Source organism: Talpa europaea, assembly GCF_964194135.1.
Source record: "Talpa europaea genome assembly, chromosome: 4".
NCBI lineage: Eukaryota > Metazoa > Chordata > Mammalia > Eulipotyphla > Talpidae > Talpa > Talpa europaea.
In genome coordinates this window covers 50,024,511-50,041,384 of record NC_140070.1, presented here as the reverse complement: position 1 = coordinate 50,041,384, position 16,874 = coordinate 50,024,511, and the positions used below count along the sequence as shown (strand labels likewise).

At 43.9% G+C, this 16,874-nt stretch overlaps 2 protein-coding genes across 2 annotated transcripts; both read left to right on the top strand.

Moving 5' to 3' along the window:
• Window positions 1-8,409: 8,409 nt before the first annotated feature.
• LOC311170222 (proline-rich protein 23A-like) lies at window positions 8,410-9,435 on the top strand (the record flags this gene model as incomplete). Its single annotated transcript, XM_084232610.1, has 1 exon — window positions 8,410-9,435. One exon carries the CDS (start codon window positions 8,410-8,412, stop codon window positions 9,433-9,435), a length of 1,026 nt encoding a protein of 341 aa, XP_084088736.1.
• Window positions 9,436-14,634: 5,199 nt separating this feature from the next.
• Window positions 14,635-15,435, top strand: LOC311170220 (proline-rich protein 23A-like; the record flags this gene model as incomplete). The annotated part of the gene is made up of 1 exon (XM_084232608.1): window positions 14,635-15,435. One exon carries the CDS (start codon window positions 14,635-14,637, stop codon window positions 15,433-15,435), a length of 801 nt encoding a protein of 266 aa, XP_084088734.1.
• Between the last annotated feature and the right edge of the window lie 1,439 nt (window positions 15,436-16,874).

The window sequence follows — 16,874 nt, the reverse complement described above, 5'->3', positions numbered from 1 at the left end:
ACAGTAGAAAAACAGCACTAAACTGCTTTGAAATCAGCTAATTTAACTGGGTTTTTTCACCTGATGAAACCATTTTTCAAATATTGACACAAAGATTTTGCAGACCAAAAAAAAAAAAATTGAAATTGGATCCCTATGTCATTTATAGAAAATAATTTTTTACATTTGGATAAAACACTTCCAATTGAAAAGATTAAAATATTTGGAAATATATAAAAATGAATGTAGAATGAGGATCATTTCTTAAAGAATGCACATTGCAAAGCATAAAGAATAAAACTGATACATTTGAAACTATTTAAGTGAAAGCATTCTTTTTCTCTAAAGGCACTAAAAAGAATGTGAAGATGAACAAGTCACAAAATGGGTAAAGGTAGTATTAACAAACATACATTTTTTGAACATGGCGGCGAGGAGACGCTGCGAGTAAGATCTCCCATTAAAAAAAGTTAATAGGGAGGAAAAGCGGCAGGTCCCAGTGAGAACTGGGACACGGAAGATAAACGGACGACTCCAGCAAACTGCCCAAAGAAAAAAGTTGCCATAAAAGAGGACTAGAAGGGAGGGAAGCGCAGAACCCTGCTCCCCTCCCCCGCCCACAAAGTCGGCACTCTCCGACCGGCAGAGAGGAGGGAAACAACAAACCAAAACGGCCAACAAGAAAAACGGACGCAGCAAGTGGGACTGTGAGTGGAAAGGAACTATTGCAGCCACCACACCCCGTGAACGGGAGCTGAGGCGAACCCTGCAGGATTCGCTGCGGCGGTGAGCGAACGGCTCCGGGCGCCATTAGAGAAGAACAAAGACCCCGGGAGACGCGCACACAGCCCAGGCTGCCGGTAAGCTTGCAAAGTGGCCCGCTCGGCTCACTTGAAAAGCAAGTGCAGACCAGGATCGCGGCTGCCCAGGTCCCCGCGCCTGCGACCTAGGCTTGGGAGACGACCTAGGCTTGCGGGGAGACACGCGGAGGTCCTCACTGAGGTGAAGGTCCCTCCCTGAGTAAGCAGGAACCAGGCGCCCAGGCACGGGAGCGGTGCAAAAGGCGCCATTCCCGCGCCACTGAACTGGGCTACAGCCCGTGTCCTGGAACTGAGGGCTTTGGAACTGAGACCCGGGGCACGAAATTAGGGGCGTGGGTTCCCCACGACGGTGGGGCACAAGGCAGACACAGCACCCCAAAGCCGTTGAGGTGTACCCTACCATCCCCGCTCTGCTCCCTGTCCCACGGGGTGGAAAATCAGCTCCCCAAGGGCTCTAGGAGAGATCTCTGGCGCCACCTAGCGACTTGAAGCCAGCACAGGCTCCTGAAGGAGCTAGTGGCCAGCTGGGGAGTTAGCCCACACCCGGCCCCTTCCGAACAAGTAGTCTGAGCCCACAGGGAGAGCGAGCACCCACAGCCAGGGCAGACCAGGCACGCAGAAGAGTGTGCCTGACACCGGACGCGCAGGGAGTGTGTCCCACATCACCATTTTAGAACAGGGACATTTCTTCAGTAAAGACTACCTGCAGAAGGCTTCCTCAGGAGCCAGAGGTGAGCGGGGGAAGTTCGCCCACGCCAGACCCCCTCTGGCCTGCAGTCCAAGCCCAGAGGGGGAGCAGGAACCCACCGCTGGGGCAGACCAGGCGCACAGGGGAGTGTGTCCCCACATCGACATTTTAGGACAGGGACCTTTCTCCAATAAAGACTGCTTGAAACTGACAGATGACTCCTGGAGGAACCAGAGGAGAGCAGAGAAGCTCACCCAAGATGCCGGCCAGTCCCAACTACACAGTGTCCCAACGCATACGGCAAATTAGAAAACAGACAGTAGGGAGGAGAAGAACCACACGCAACCTAGCAACTCTCCAGAGAAAAAGCACACCACAAAAAGAAAACCAGCCCTCAGATTGCAACGACAGTAACTTGGAAGAACTTCTGAGCCTTCCAGAAAGAGAATTTAAAATTGCCGTGATTAAAAAACTGACAGAAGTCATAAAGGAAAACAATGATAAGGGAAAAATAATCAATGATCAGAAGAATGAAATTGAGTCCCTAAAGAGGAAAGTAAAAGAAATGCAGGAGATCAAAGAATTAGTGGAAGAACTAAAGAATTCTGGGAAAAGCAATGAAAGCAGAATTGATGAAATGGAAGAACGAATAAGTGCTCTTGAAGACACAGAAATAAAAAGAACCAAAACAGAAAAGGAAAGAGAAGTACGAAGGAAAAAGAATGAAGAAAGACTTCGGGAACTATCTGACTCCATGAGGAAAGGAAATATAAGAGTTATAGGAATACCAGAAGGAGAGGAGAGAGAAGTAGGAACAGAGAAAATATTCAAAGAGATAATTGAAGAGAACTTCCCAAATGTGAAGAAGGAGCTGAAAATTGATATACAAGAAGCAAGAAGAACACCAAACTTCCACGACAAAAGAAAATATACAGCAAGACACATAATAGTAAAGCTCCCAAGAATCCAGGACAAGGAAAAAATAATGAAGCTGGCAAGAGGGAAGAAACAGATAACATTCAAAGGAAAGCCAATCAGGCTGACATCAGACTTCTCCGAAGAAACACTACGGGCAAGGAGAGAGTGGAGAGACATAGTCAACAGACTCCAAGAAAACAGATGCCAACCAAGAATACTCTATCCCACAAAGCTCTCCTTCCTCTTTGAAGAAAGAATATGGACCTTCCCAGACAAAGAGAAACTCCGGAATTTCATTGCAACTAAACCCCCACTCCAAAAAATACTACAAGGAGTCCTAAAGCCAGAACCTCAGAGGGACGAATAACAATGAAAGAAGGCCAAAAAAAAAAAAAAAGTTATTAAAAGAATAAATAAATAAAATCAAAGGAAAGACAAACACAATGGCAAATACAGATGTTAACATATCAATATTAACTCTAAATGTAAATGGACTAAACTCTTCAATAAAAAGACACAGAGTTGCAGCCTAGATTAAGAAAAAAAAACCCAACCTTTTGCTGTCTCCAGGAAACACATTTAGCTACAAAAGATAAAAATAGGCTCAAAGTTAAAGGATGGAAAACAATCCTACAAGCAAATGGACCAAAAAAGAAAGCAGGAACAGCTATACTTATATCAGATAAAACAGATTTCAAACTCAAAAAGATAAAAAGAGACCCCAATGGTCACTACATTATGATCAAGGGGACAATACTTCAAGAAGAAATAACACTCATTAACATATACGCACCAAACGAAGGAGCAACAAAATATATCAGACAACTGTTGTCCTCTCTGAAAACAGACATCAGAGAAAACACATACGTAGTGGGAGACTTCAACACACCACTATCAACAATGGATAGATCAACAAGACAAAAAATAAGTAAAGAAACCAAAGCTCTAAATAAGGACCTAGAGCAATTGGGCTTAACAGACATCTATAGAACACTAAACCCCAAAAAAACGGAGTACACATTTTTCTCAAGCGCACACGGATCATTCTCCAGGATCGATCACATACTGGGGCACAAGGCAAACATCAACAGATACACCAAGATTGAAATCATATCAACCATCTTTTCTGACCATGAAGGCATCAAACTAGAAATAAACCATAAAAAGAAGGCAAGGAACTTTCCTACCTCATGGAGATTAAAAACCACACTACTGGAAGACCACTGGACTAATGAGGAGATCAAAGAAGAGATTAAAAAATTTTTTGAATTGAACGACAAGGAGGACACCAATATCCTAAATGTATGGGATGCAGCAAAAGCAGTAATAAGAGGAAAATATATAGCAATAGAAGCTCACATCAAGAAACAAGAAAGAACGCAAAGAAACAACCTAATCTCGAAGCTCAAAGATCTAGAAAAAGAACAACAAAAAAACCCCAAAACCAGTAGAAGAAAAGAAATAATAAAAACCAAAGCAGAAATAAATGAAATTGAAACTAAAAAAACAATCCAAAAGATCAATGAAACCAAGAGCTGGTTCTTTGAAAAAATCAATAAAATAGACAAACCCCTAGCCAGGCTCACAAAGGAAAAAAGGGAGAAAGCACAAATAAACAGGATCATCAATGAAAGAGGAGAAATCACAACGGACACAGCAGAAATCAAAAGAATAATCAGTAACTACTATGAACAGTTATATGGAAACAAGTTTAACAATCTAGAGGAGATGGACAAATTCCTACAACTCTACAATCACCCAAAGCTAGATAAAGAAGAAATAGAACACCTAAACAGACCAATTACAATTAGCGAAATTGAAATGGTAATCAAAAACCTCCCCAAAAACAAAAGCCCAGGACCTGATGGATTTACAAATGAATTCTACCAAACATTCAGAGATGAATTAGTGCCTATCCTTCACAAACTCTTCCAAAAAATTGAGAAGGAAGGGACAATACCAAACACGTTCTATGAAGCCAACATTACACTAATACCAAAACCGAACAAGGACAACACAAAAAAGGAAAACTACAGGCCAATCTCCCTAATGAACACTGATGCAAAAATCCTCAATAAAATTTTAGCCATCAGAATCCAACAATGTATCCATAAGATAATTCACCACGACCAAGTAGGATTCATTCCAGGGGCACAAGGATGGTTTAACATCCGAAAATCAATCAACGTTATCCAACACATCAACAAAAAGAAATATAAAAACCATATGATAATATCAATAGATGCTGAGAAAGCTTTCGACAAAGTGCAACACCCATTCATGATAAAAGCCCTTGAAATTCTTGGGATACAAGGAACATACCTCAATATCATAAAGGCCATCTATGACAAGCCAACAGCCAGTATCATTCTCAATGGTGAAAAGCTGAAAGCAATTCCATTAAGATCTGGAACAAGACAAGGATGTCCACTCTCACCACTGCTTTTCAATATAATACTGGAAGTCCTAGCCAGGGCAATAAGACAAGAGAAAGACATCCAAGGAATCCAAATAGGAAAAGAAGAAGTCAAACTATCACTATTTGCAGACGATATGATATTATACATAGAGAACCCCAAAAACTCCACAGAAAAGCTAATTCAACTCATCAATCAGTTCAGTAAAGTGGCAGGATACAAAATCAACACGCAAAAGTCAGTAGCCTTCCTATACACAAACAATAAATCTGAAGAAGAAGAAATCAAAAAGACCATCCCTTTTGTTATTGAAACAAAAAAATCAAATATTTGGGAATAAATCTAACAAAAGAGGTAAAGGACCTATACAAAGAAAACTATAAAACACTGTTAAAAAAATAGAAGAAGACACAAAGAAATGGAGAGACATCCCCTGCTGGTGGATTGGAAGAATAAACATTATTAAAATGGCCATCCTTCCAAAAGCAATATACAGATTCAATGCTATTCCAATCAAAATTTCAATGTCATTCTTCAAAGAAATAGAACAATTATTGATGAAATTCATATGGAATCACAAAAAACCCCGAATAGCCAAAGCTCTCCTGAAAAAAAAAGAAGGGAATGGAGGCATTACACTCCCAGACTTCAAACTATACTACAAAGCCATAATCATCAAAACTGCATGGTATTGGAACAAGAACAGACATACAGACCAATGGAATCGAATAGAAAATCCAGAAATAAACACACAGATTTATGGTCAACTAATCTTTGACAAAGGAGCAAAGACTATGCATTGGAGCAAAGAAAGTTTGTTCAATAAATGGTGCTGGGAAAACTGGGTCGCTACATGCAAAAGAATGAAGCTTGACCACTACCTCACACCATACACAAAAATCAACTCAAAATGGATTAAAGAACTAGACATAAGACCTGAAACCATAAAATATATAGAAGGAAATATAGGCGAAACACTACGTGATTTGCACATCAAAGACATCTTTACAAACACATCACCCAAAGCAGTGATAGTGAAGGCAAAGATAAACAGCTGGGACTACATCAAATTAAAGAGCTTCTGCACAGCAAAAGAGACAATAACAAAAACAAAGAGAAACCCCACCAACTGGGAGAACATTTTTGCACCCAACACTAATGATAAAGGACTGATCACAAAAATCTGCAAAGAGCTGATGAGACTCAACAACAACAAAGAAAATAATCCAGTCAAAAAATGGGCAGAAGAGCTAAAAAGAAACTTCTCTGAAGAGGAAATGCAAATGGCCAACAGGCATATGAAAAAATGTTCAACATCACTTGCCATCAGGGAAATGCAAATCAAAACTACCATGAGATACCATCTTACACCAGTGAGAATGGCACATATTAAAAAAACTAGCAACAACAAATGCTGGCGAGGGTGTGGAGAAAAAGGAACTCTTCTACACTGTTGGTGGGAGTGCAAACTGGTCCAACCACTGTGGAAAGCTGTGTGGAGATTTCTGGACCTACTAAACATAGAGCTTCCATATGATCCAGCAATTCCACTCCTAGGTATTTACCCAAAGGACACAGAAACATCAATTCCAAAGAACACCTGCACCCCTATGTTTATAGCAGCACTGTTTACAATAGCTAAGCTTTGGAAACAAACCAAATGCCCAAAAATAGATGACTGGATCAAGAAGATGTGGTACATATATACCATGGAATATTACTCAGCATTCAAAAAAGATAAACACATGCAATTTGCTGCAACATGGATGGCGCTGGAAGGGATCATGCTCAGCGAAATAAGCCAAAAAGAAAAAGAAAAATACCGGATGGTCTCACTCATAGCAGGAATCTAGAAAACTTAAATAAGGACCAGGAAAATGAATAACTATAAGAAAGTGAAAATCAAAATCAACAAAAAACTATGAACCAGAGACACTTTTAGGGAGGTGGGGGCGGGAGGGGAGGGATTGGGGTCAGAATGGGGGGGCTGCAATTGTATGGGGAATATAACAATAAAATTAAAAAAATAAATAAATAAATAAAAATTCATATAAAAAAAAACAAACATACATTTTTTAAAGTCTCAAAAATAAATAACCAAAATAATAATTAATTAATTAAAGTTTTTAAAAAACAAAAGTCATTAACAATCCAAACATATACATAAGATGTTACACAAACATATATGCCTACACATGTAAAAATATGATCAACCTCATGAATAATCAGAAAAATACAACATAAATACCTGGTGAGATACCACTTTACATTATAAGGTTGAAAATTCTAACCATACTAAGTGTTGGTAAGGATGTGATGTAAAGGCAACTTACCCACTGTTCACAAAAGAAAAAATTAGTACTATTTCAGAAAGCTGCTTGCCCTTATCCATTATTGTTTGAGTACCATACACTATTTCCACAAAATATTGCATCTAAGCCTTTGCCAGAAGCATAAGTATAAAACGTCAATTATCTCTGTTCTAACAAACTTAAACATGTCTGTATTTAATTACCATAAACCACACAAACCAAGTATTTCACCACAAAAAAAATCCTTCTTTCCTCTGAACTTCACTAATAAGGACTAAATAAACAAATTCATTAAACAGAGCAATTTAAGTCAGACAGCAACTCTGAACACAAAAGTTAACCTTAAAGTAAATATTTGACTCTTATTAATAATTAATTACCACAGCCTGACATCCAACAACAACAAAACAAAACAAAAACTGAAGCTAGTTAGTATCACTTCATGGGTTCTTAAAATCTATTCTCATCAAAGAAGAGTTTGCATTTCTAATTTTTCTCACAATAAAAGACACGTCAAGAACCATGTGGATGGAGTGAGGTCCAGTGATTCGAAATGGGGAGAATTCACTTCATAGCCTCCTGGAAAATCTTGGAAGACTTTAGACATAGGTTATTTCTGAAAGTCACTAAGGTGTTTATGATTAGATTTCAATTCTGTCGAGAGACCCACCCCCAACCACTACCAAAAACAATAACAGCACGAATGACGCTAAGCTCCACTCCGGCATCTGAGGAATAATCCCATCACCTTCTAAAAACCTCTCCAGATTTTGCCCCACTAATCCTATTACCTGACAGAAACTGGCAGGAAGCGGGGCTTGTATTGAGACATCCTCTACTTCCTAGGTCTCGCAATCCTATCTTGGTTTGGGGTTCTTTACATTATTGTACTGCTTTTATTGCAAAAACAATAGTTACAACTTTGTATATAATTTGGAGGTATCGGTTTTCAACTCTTCAGATGTATGTGACAACACCAAGGCCGCCACCAAATCTCGAGTAATCCTCCACCATATTGCACCGAGACCCCTTGGCCTGCCTTGCTCCCCTGCCCCCGCTCTCAACATCTTGTACCTTCAGTTCCACAGTCAGATTTCCAGGGTTTGTTTTGGTCACGATGTTCCCGATCCTACCATGTTAACTGCCTGCCTGAACGCTGGTGAGCGCGAGGAGCCACGGAGGGGGAGGGCCTTACCTTGACACTTGGCGACTTTGATTCCACTGACGTCACTGTAACTTAATCCTCCTGCACATCCGCATCCGGCCAGAGGAATATGAGCGTCCATCACGCGAGGTTGATCCTCACTCAGAGTCCGGACAGCCGTCCTCCCAGAAGGAACCCTCGGGGCTCCCGGAGCAGGCTCTGCACCCTGCGCTCCTGCAGCCCAGCTGCCCCCAGCCTGCCTGACTATCACAGAGACCTCTCACTGCGAGCAGGAACCAGCACCCCAGCCTTCTGCCAGGGCCCAGAGAGAGCCACCTCCAGCGCCGGCCAGGTGATGGGCACCCGACCCCGCAGCCCCAGCGCCTACCCTGCACCCTGCTGGGGACCACAGCCCGGGGAACCCCGCCCTGCCAAGCGCCCACGACACCTGGAGTCCCAGGGCCCCAACTTCCAGATGCCGCCCAACCTGGCAGACCTCACCGGACCCCAGGCAGCAGAAATGGTCACCATGGTGGTCCTGCCCGCAGGCTGTGCCCTAAAGGTGCCCCTGGACGACGTCGAGCTGGTGCTGGAACCCGAGCCAACATCGGTCCTGCAGGTGCGTCTCAGAGGGCACACTCTCGTGCTGGTTCCCGAGGCCCTCCTCCGCTTGGAAGACCTACACCTAGGAGGGCAGGGCCACCTTCCTGCCGGCCTGGAACCCAGCCCTTTTCTGGGTGCTGCAGGAGAGGCCGTCATCCTCCAGCAGAGCTTCTTCTGCACCAGTTCCCGAGAGATGGCTGCCCAAGGGGTCGTCCACCAGGACGCGGGCCACCAGCTCCCGCCGCCTTGGATGGACCATGCAGCCGGGTCAGGCGCTGGACTCCACCCTGTGGCTCCTCGGGTAGCTAGCCCCCACCTCCAGGGCCCGGTGCCAGAGCCCTGGCCTTGGGCCCCCACCCCTAGTCCAGAGAGACGCTCTCCTGGCCCCTACTTCAGCCTCAGGTTGCGCCTTCTGGAGCCTTTCCCCAACTCACCCCTGCAACCACTACCTCCAACGCCGAATCCGGGTCCCCAAGCACAAGCACGCCCGCAGCGCCCTCGGCGCCCTCAGCATCTTCACCCCAAAGCCCGGAGACGCCTGTTCCTGAACTGAACTGGCCCCTTCCCACAGGCAGGGACAATTCTGATTGCACCCCCACCTGCCTCAGTGCCCTCCGGGACTCCCAGAGTCTTTGCGCTGGCCAACCAGCCACCTGGAGATTGGGCACCTCCCCTGCAAATCATGGCTTTTCCTGAGACTGCCTGCTTAGGAGATGAAGACACCAAGAGAAAACATATTCTAGACCTCACCTTAGAAATGGAACGCCTGCCCAGCGGTTCCAGACAGTGACTTTTCACAAGTCTGGACTTCTTCACAAGATCATCCTCAAGACCCTCCCCGCCCCCACCCCCTTGGCATCAGTGACTTTCTCTCCAACCAGTCTCCAGCGCTGTGCTGCCCTTCCCCTGTTCCTCCCCCAAACCAAGAAATGTGCATTTATCTTGTCAGTTTCCTTATGACTTTCCCTTTACTTTATAATAAAGACTCTTTGTTTATAAGCAAGTCTCTCTTGGTATTTTTGCCACAAAGCTTGGTGTTGCCAGCTTTCTAGAAAAACCACAAAATAGAATGATGCTTAATGTGCAGATTTGTATGCAATGGATTCATAACTAGCTCTCAACCTGCCTAAGTCTTTTCCACTCAGGGTTGTGTGTGATATTTGCAGCATGTGTTGTGACATGTATTTCTTTTTACAAGCTCTCTATCTGGCAATTTCACCCAATAAGCAGATGTAAAATATTTGCATTCCTGCTATTCCATATTATGTTGGACCTTTCAGATTCCACCCTATGCGTCTCTTATGTAATCCAAGCTTCCAACTTTATTTTTTTAAGATGTATTTACTTATGCATACAAGAGCTGGGGGATAGGCCAGAGTTGGGGGGTTGGGAATGAGAGGACCAGCCAGAGACAGAGTGGGGAGCAGAAGGGGCAGACTGACTGAAATACACTGCTGAGGGGAGCAGCGAGCGAGACAGGAGAAGTCTGCTGTGCCATGTGGATAGCTCCCTGGCCAGCTGGGGATCAAACTCATGCTGCAGAGGGTACAGATTGCTTCATAGTGCTGTGTTTAACCCCTTGCGCCACCAGTGAGGCCCCCAAACTTCCAACTTCAGAAATAAATACCTTATTTCCACATTTGCTTCATGTTTTTATACAGGAAGTTAAATACCGTTAAAATGAAGTCAACTATATTTCATCTTTTAATGACATTTCATTTTATAAGGAATTTCATTTTTTAAAAACAACCAATATTTTAGCCTTATTAATGTGCTTACCAATTCATCACTACCTTTTTATTTGTACATTCCATTCTCTCCATGTACAGCCTCAATTTGCTACTGCTGAAGAATATCCTTTAAAAGTTCTTTCTATTCTGTCCTGAGTGTGGTCAATTATCTTGTTATTGCGCATCTGAACATGTTTTGCTTGTAAGCCCTTTTAGTCTTGGATGCCTGAAAATGTTGTATTACATGTTCATTCTAAATTCCAAAATGATATTAACTAGCTTAAAGATATTAGTACCTTGCTGTGCCATTTATTATTGCAGCAATCAAGTTGTGATCCCTTTCATATTTGAATTGGCTAATCATTTGAGCGCATTTAAAATGCTAAATTTGATTTTCTACACTTTTATATAGTATGCCGAGAAGTGTATTCTATTCTCATTTGACTTGACTGAATTTGATCAACTATCAATAGGGAAAATATCTCTTGCCTGAAATACCATAAAATCTTAGACTTTATGTCCGAGGTTGTCCTTCATAGTTTTTGTCTTCCTGATCCCATGAACATAAGAGGTGGCAAGAAGTTCACCAAACAGAGAGCAAAAGAAGTGTAGTTCCAATAATATAACTAATTTTGGGAAGAATCTTAGAATTCTCCTTCAGGAAGCACACTAGTTTTCAAGATGATGTATTTTATTTTATTCTTTAAAAGATTTATTTATTTATACATACAAGAACAGGGGTACAGGCCAGAGGTGTTCGGGTGAGAGGATTCACCAGAGACAGAGTGGGGAACAGAACAGGAAGATTGACTGAAACACACTGCTGAGGGGAGCGGCGGCAGAGTCAGGAGACATCTGCAGCACCATATGGGTAGCTCTCTGGCCAGGGATCGAACTCGTGCTACAGTGGCTGCGGATAGCTTCGTGGGTTGTGTCTTAACCCCTTGTATCACCAGGAAGGCCCTGATGCATTTTTTTTTTCATTTTTGACACTTTTTTTAATATTTTTTTTTATTTTTTACATCATTGTCCTTTTTTTTTTTTATAGAGGCATGTTTTATTTATTTATTTGTTTGTTTGTTTGTTTTTTGTTTACACATGCACTGGGTACAGTCAGAAGCGCGGGAGGGTGAGAGAATTCACCAGAGCCAGAGCGGGGAGCAGAGCAGGCAGAAGGACCGAAGTACACTGCTGAGGGGAGCAGCGGGCGGCAGGAGAGGTCTGCGCACCATGTGGGACCCTCCTCCGGTGGCCTGGGAGCAGCTGGGGATCGAACTGGCGCCGCAGAGGCCGCGGGCAGCTTCGCAACCCAGCGCGCAACCGCTGAGCCACCGGGGAGGCCCTTTTTTTATTTTTATATTCCCCATACAATTGCAACCCCCTGATTTTGACCCCAATCCCTCCTTTCCCTGTCCCACCCCCAAAGTGTGTCTCTGGTTCATAGTTGTTTGTTGATTTTGGTTTTTTTTTTTTTTCTTGTAGTTATTCTTTTTCCTGGTTCCTTATTTAGGTTTTCTAGATTCCTCTTGTGAGTGAGACCGTCCGGTATTTTTCTTTTTCTTTCTGGCTTATCTCGCTGAGCACGATCTCTTCCAGCTCCATTCAGCTGCAAATTGCATGTGTTTACCTTTTTTGAATGCTGAGTAATATTCCATTATGTATATGCAACACATCTTGATACAGTCATCTATTTTGGGGCATTTGAGTTGTTTCCAAAGCTTAGCTATTGTAAATTGTCCCTGATGTATTTTTAAATGCACACATTTTGACAGATTATCCTAAGTCCATATGCACCACATCCAAAGAACACTTCTTTTATGCAGAAAGAAAAATAACTGCAGTGAAAAGCAACCACTCAGACCAACAAGAACAAGACAGAAAACAGTAGAAAAATGGCTGTAAAGTGCTGGTTTGAAAACAACTATTTTGCCTAGCAATATTTCATTTAATGAAGCCATCTTTCAAAAATTGGCAGAATTATTTTGTAGACCAAAAAAAAAATTGAAAGCAGATCACTAGCTCATTCATAGAGTACAATTTTTTACATTTAGAAAGAGTTCAGTCTGAAAGTTAAGACTTCATAAATATTTGGAAAAATGATTTTAAGATAGGAATTATATCTTATTGCACAGAAATTTCAAAGCATAGAACAAAACTGATATATAAGGTGAAGAAATTCTGTTTATCAAAAGGCACTAAAAAGAATGTGGATGCAAATAAGCCATGAAACAGGAAAAGATAGTGTTAACATACTTTTTTTAACATCCCAAAATCAATAACAAAAAACCTGTAAAAGACATAAACAGACATAAACATATCAGATGTTATATGAACAGTCAACAAATAAATGAAAACATGTACATCCTCACTGGTAACCAGAGAAATACAACATAAATACCTGATGAGATACCATTTTACACTACCAGGTTGGAAAATGCCTAGAAATCAAATGATACTAAGTGTTGGCAAAGATGTGGTGCAAAGGGAATTTTACCCACTGCTCACAAAAGGATAAATGAGAAAAACTACTTAAGAAAGCAGCTTGTCTTATCTATTATTCTTGGAGAACCACATACTATTACTCAGAAATACCACATCTACACTTTCTGCCATAAGCACAAGGGTAAACATCAAAGATCTCTGATTTAACAAAGATCTGTTTAACAAAGCTAGACATTTCCATGTTTAATTCCCATATGCCATGCTAAGCAAGTATATTATTTTATAAAATTTCCTCCTGTCCTCTGAAATACACAAATGAAGAATGAATTAACCAACTCTTTTAAAGTGACACTCAAGTCATACAGCAAATTTGAATATAAAAAGTTTGAATACAAATTTGAATACAGAAAACTAAATTTTTGCTACTGTTACTAATAATTAACACAGCCTGACCACCAACAAAGAAAACTAGAACCAGTTACTATTACTAGATTGTGTCTTAAAATCTTTTCTATCAAAGAAAAGTTATCATTTCTAATTTCTCTCATGTAACAAACACAGGTCAAGAAACATGTGAGTGGAATGCCTTCCAGTGATTATAGGGAGAGTTACCCTCATAGCCTCCTGGAAAATTTTGGAAGACGTAAGTCATGGGCTACTTTTTCAAGTGCCAGAGAAGTTTATGAGATTACCTTTCTATTCTCCCTGCCCCCAAAAAAGCACAAATGACCACTAAGCCCCATTCACCTGAGGAATAATCCCATCACCTTCTAAAAACATCCCCAGGTATTTTGCCCCACTAATCCTATTACCTGACAGAAATTGGCAGAGGTGGTGCTTGTCTTTAGACATCCTCTACTTCCTAGGTCTCACCATACTATCTGCTTTGGGGTTTAATATTATTGTATTGAATTTATGGAGGGAACAATGACTTAAAGCCTTGTAGATAATTGGGAGGCATATGTTCTCATCTCTTCAGATGTGTGAGACAACACCAAGCCCGCCACCAAATCTCGAGTAATCCTCCACCATATTGCACTGAGTCCTCTCACCCAGTCTTGCGCCCCTCCCCCTCAGCTTCCCCACCAACCTCTTTCTCCCCCACCTCCCATCTCCCGCCACACCCATTCCCACCCCCACCACCAGTCCCCTGAAAATCAGTTCCACAGTCAGATTTCCAGGGTTTGTTTTGGTCACGATGTTCCCGATCCTACCATGTTAACTGCCTGCCTGAACACTGGTGAGCGCGAGGAGCCACGGAGGGGGAGGGCCTTACCTTGACACTTGGCGACTTTGATTCCACTGACGTCACTGTAACTTAATCCTCCTGCACATCCGCATCCGGCCAGAGGAATATAAGCGTCCATCACGCGAGGCTGATCCTCACTCAGAGTCCGGACAGCCGTCCTCCCAGAAGGAACCCTCAGGGCTCCCGGAGCAGGCTCTGCACCCTGCGCTCCTGCAGCCCAGCTGCCCCCAGCCTGCCTGACTATCACAGAGACCTCTCACTGCGAGCAGGAACCAGCACCCCAGCCTTCTGCCAGGGCCCAGAGAGAGCCACCTCCAGCGCCGGCCAGGTGATGGGCACCCGACCCCGCAGCCCCAGCGCCTACCCTGCACCCTGCTGGGGACCACAGCCCGGGGAACCCCGCCCTGCCAAGCGCCCACGACACCTGGAGTCCCAGGGCCCCAACTTCCAGATGCCGCCCAACCTGGCAGACCTCACCGGACCCCAGGCAGCAGAAATGGTCACCATGGTGGTCCTGCCCGCAGGCTGTGCCCTAAAGGTGCCCCTGGACGACGTCGAGCTGGTGCTGGAACCCGAGCCAACATCGGTCCTGCAGGTGCGTCTCAGAGGGCACACTCTCGTGCTGGTTCCCGAGGCCCTCCTCCGCTTGGAAGACCTACACCTAGGAGGGCAGGGCCACCTTCCTGCCGGCCTGGAACCCAGCCCTTTTCTGGGTGCTGCAGGAGAGGCCGTCATCCTCCAGCAGAGCTTCTTCTGCACCAGTTCCCGAGAGATGGCTGCCCAAGGGGTCGTCCACCAGGACGCGGGCCACCAGCTCCCGCCGCCTTGGATGGACCATGCAGCCGGGTCAGGCGCTGGACTCCACCCTGTGGCTCCTCGGGTAGCTAGCCCCCACCTCCAGGGCCCGGTGCCAGAGCCCTGGCCTTGGGCCCCCACCCCTAGTCCAGAGAGACGCTCTCCTGGCCCCTACTTCAGCCTCAGGTTGCGCCTTCTGGAGCCTTTCCCCAACTCACCCCTGCAACCACTACCTCCAACGCCGAATCCGGGTCCCCAAGCACAAGCACGCCCGCAGCGCCCTCGGCGCCCTCAGCATCTTCACCCCAAAGCCCGGAGACGCCTGTTCCTGAACTGAACTGGCCCCTTCCCACAGGCAGGGACAATTCTGATTGCACCCCCACCTGCCTCAGTGCCCTCCGGGACTCCCAGAGTCTTTGCGCTGGCCAACCAGCCACCTGGAGATTGGGCACCTCCCCTGCAAATCATGGCTTTTCCTGAGACTGCCTGCTTAGGAGATGAAGACACCAAGAGAAAACATATTCTAGACCTCACCTTAGAAATGGAACGCCTGCCCAGCGGTTCCAGACAGTGACTTTTCACAAGTCTGGACTTCTTCACAAGATCATCCTCAAGACCCTCCCCGCCCCCACCCCCTTGGCATCAGTGACTTTCTCTCCAACCAGTCTCCAGCGCTGTGCTGCCCTTCCCCTGTTCCTCCCCCAAACCAAGAAATGTGCATTTATCTTGTCAGTTTCCTTATGACTTTCCCTTTACTTTATAATAAAGACTCTTTGTTTATAAGCAAGTCTCTCTTGGTATTTTTGCCACAAAGCTTGGTGTTGCCAGCTTTCTAGAAGAAAATTGCAAAATAGAACGAGGCTTAATGAGCATGTTTTTATCAAATGTGTTAAAAATTTACCTCCTAACCTGCTCAAGTTCTCTTCCACTCAGGTCTTTTTACAGCATGATAGATGGACTGTATGTGATATTTTCAGCATGCGTTGGGACCTGTACTTCTTTTTTACAAGCTCTCTATCTGGCCATTTCACCCAATAAATGGATGTTAATAATGTTTTTTGTATTCCTGTCATCACACGTTATTTTAAGCCTTTCAGATTCAACCCTCGACTTTTTTTTTTTTTTAAGATTTATTTAATTATACAAGAACCGGGGTACAGGCCAGATGCACGGGAGGGTGAGAGTATTCACCAGGCAGAGCAGAGGATAGAACAGGCACTCTTACTGAAATACACTGCTGAGGGGAGCAGCAGGCGAGTCAGGAGAGGTCTGCTTCGCCATGTGGGATTCTCACCAGATAGCTGGGATCGAACCCGTGCCACAGAGGCTGCGGACAGCTTCACAGTGCGGCGCTCTGTGCAGGCGCACAGTGTGGCGCCTGCACCACCGGGGAGGCTCATCTCGGCTTTCTCTTAAGTAAGTCAAACTTCCAACCTAAAAATAAATTTTTATTACATATTTACTTATATTTTTATAAATAAAACAAAATATTGTAAAACTGAAATTATTTTCTTTTCACCACCTTTCCCAATTCACCACTGCAGCCATACAACTCCACCTCCCTCTCTGAACCTAGTTCTCTAGTTGCACACCCAGAACACTCTGGGCCCTTACTTGAAGGCCTGAAGATACCTGTTCCTGGATTGGACTCCTCACCATCCCACCCACATTTAGGCAGTAATGATTTCAACATCCGGGTATGAGTTAGGTCTTGGGTCTGAGTGATACTTGCCACCACTCAGTGATGAAGCATATTCTTTAGCAGACAAGGAACAG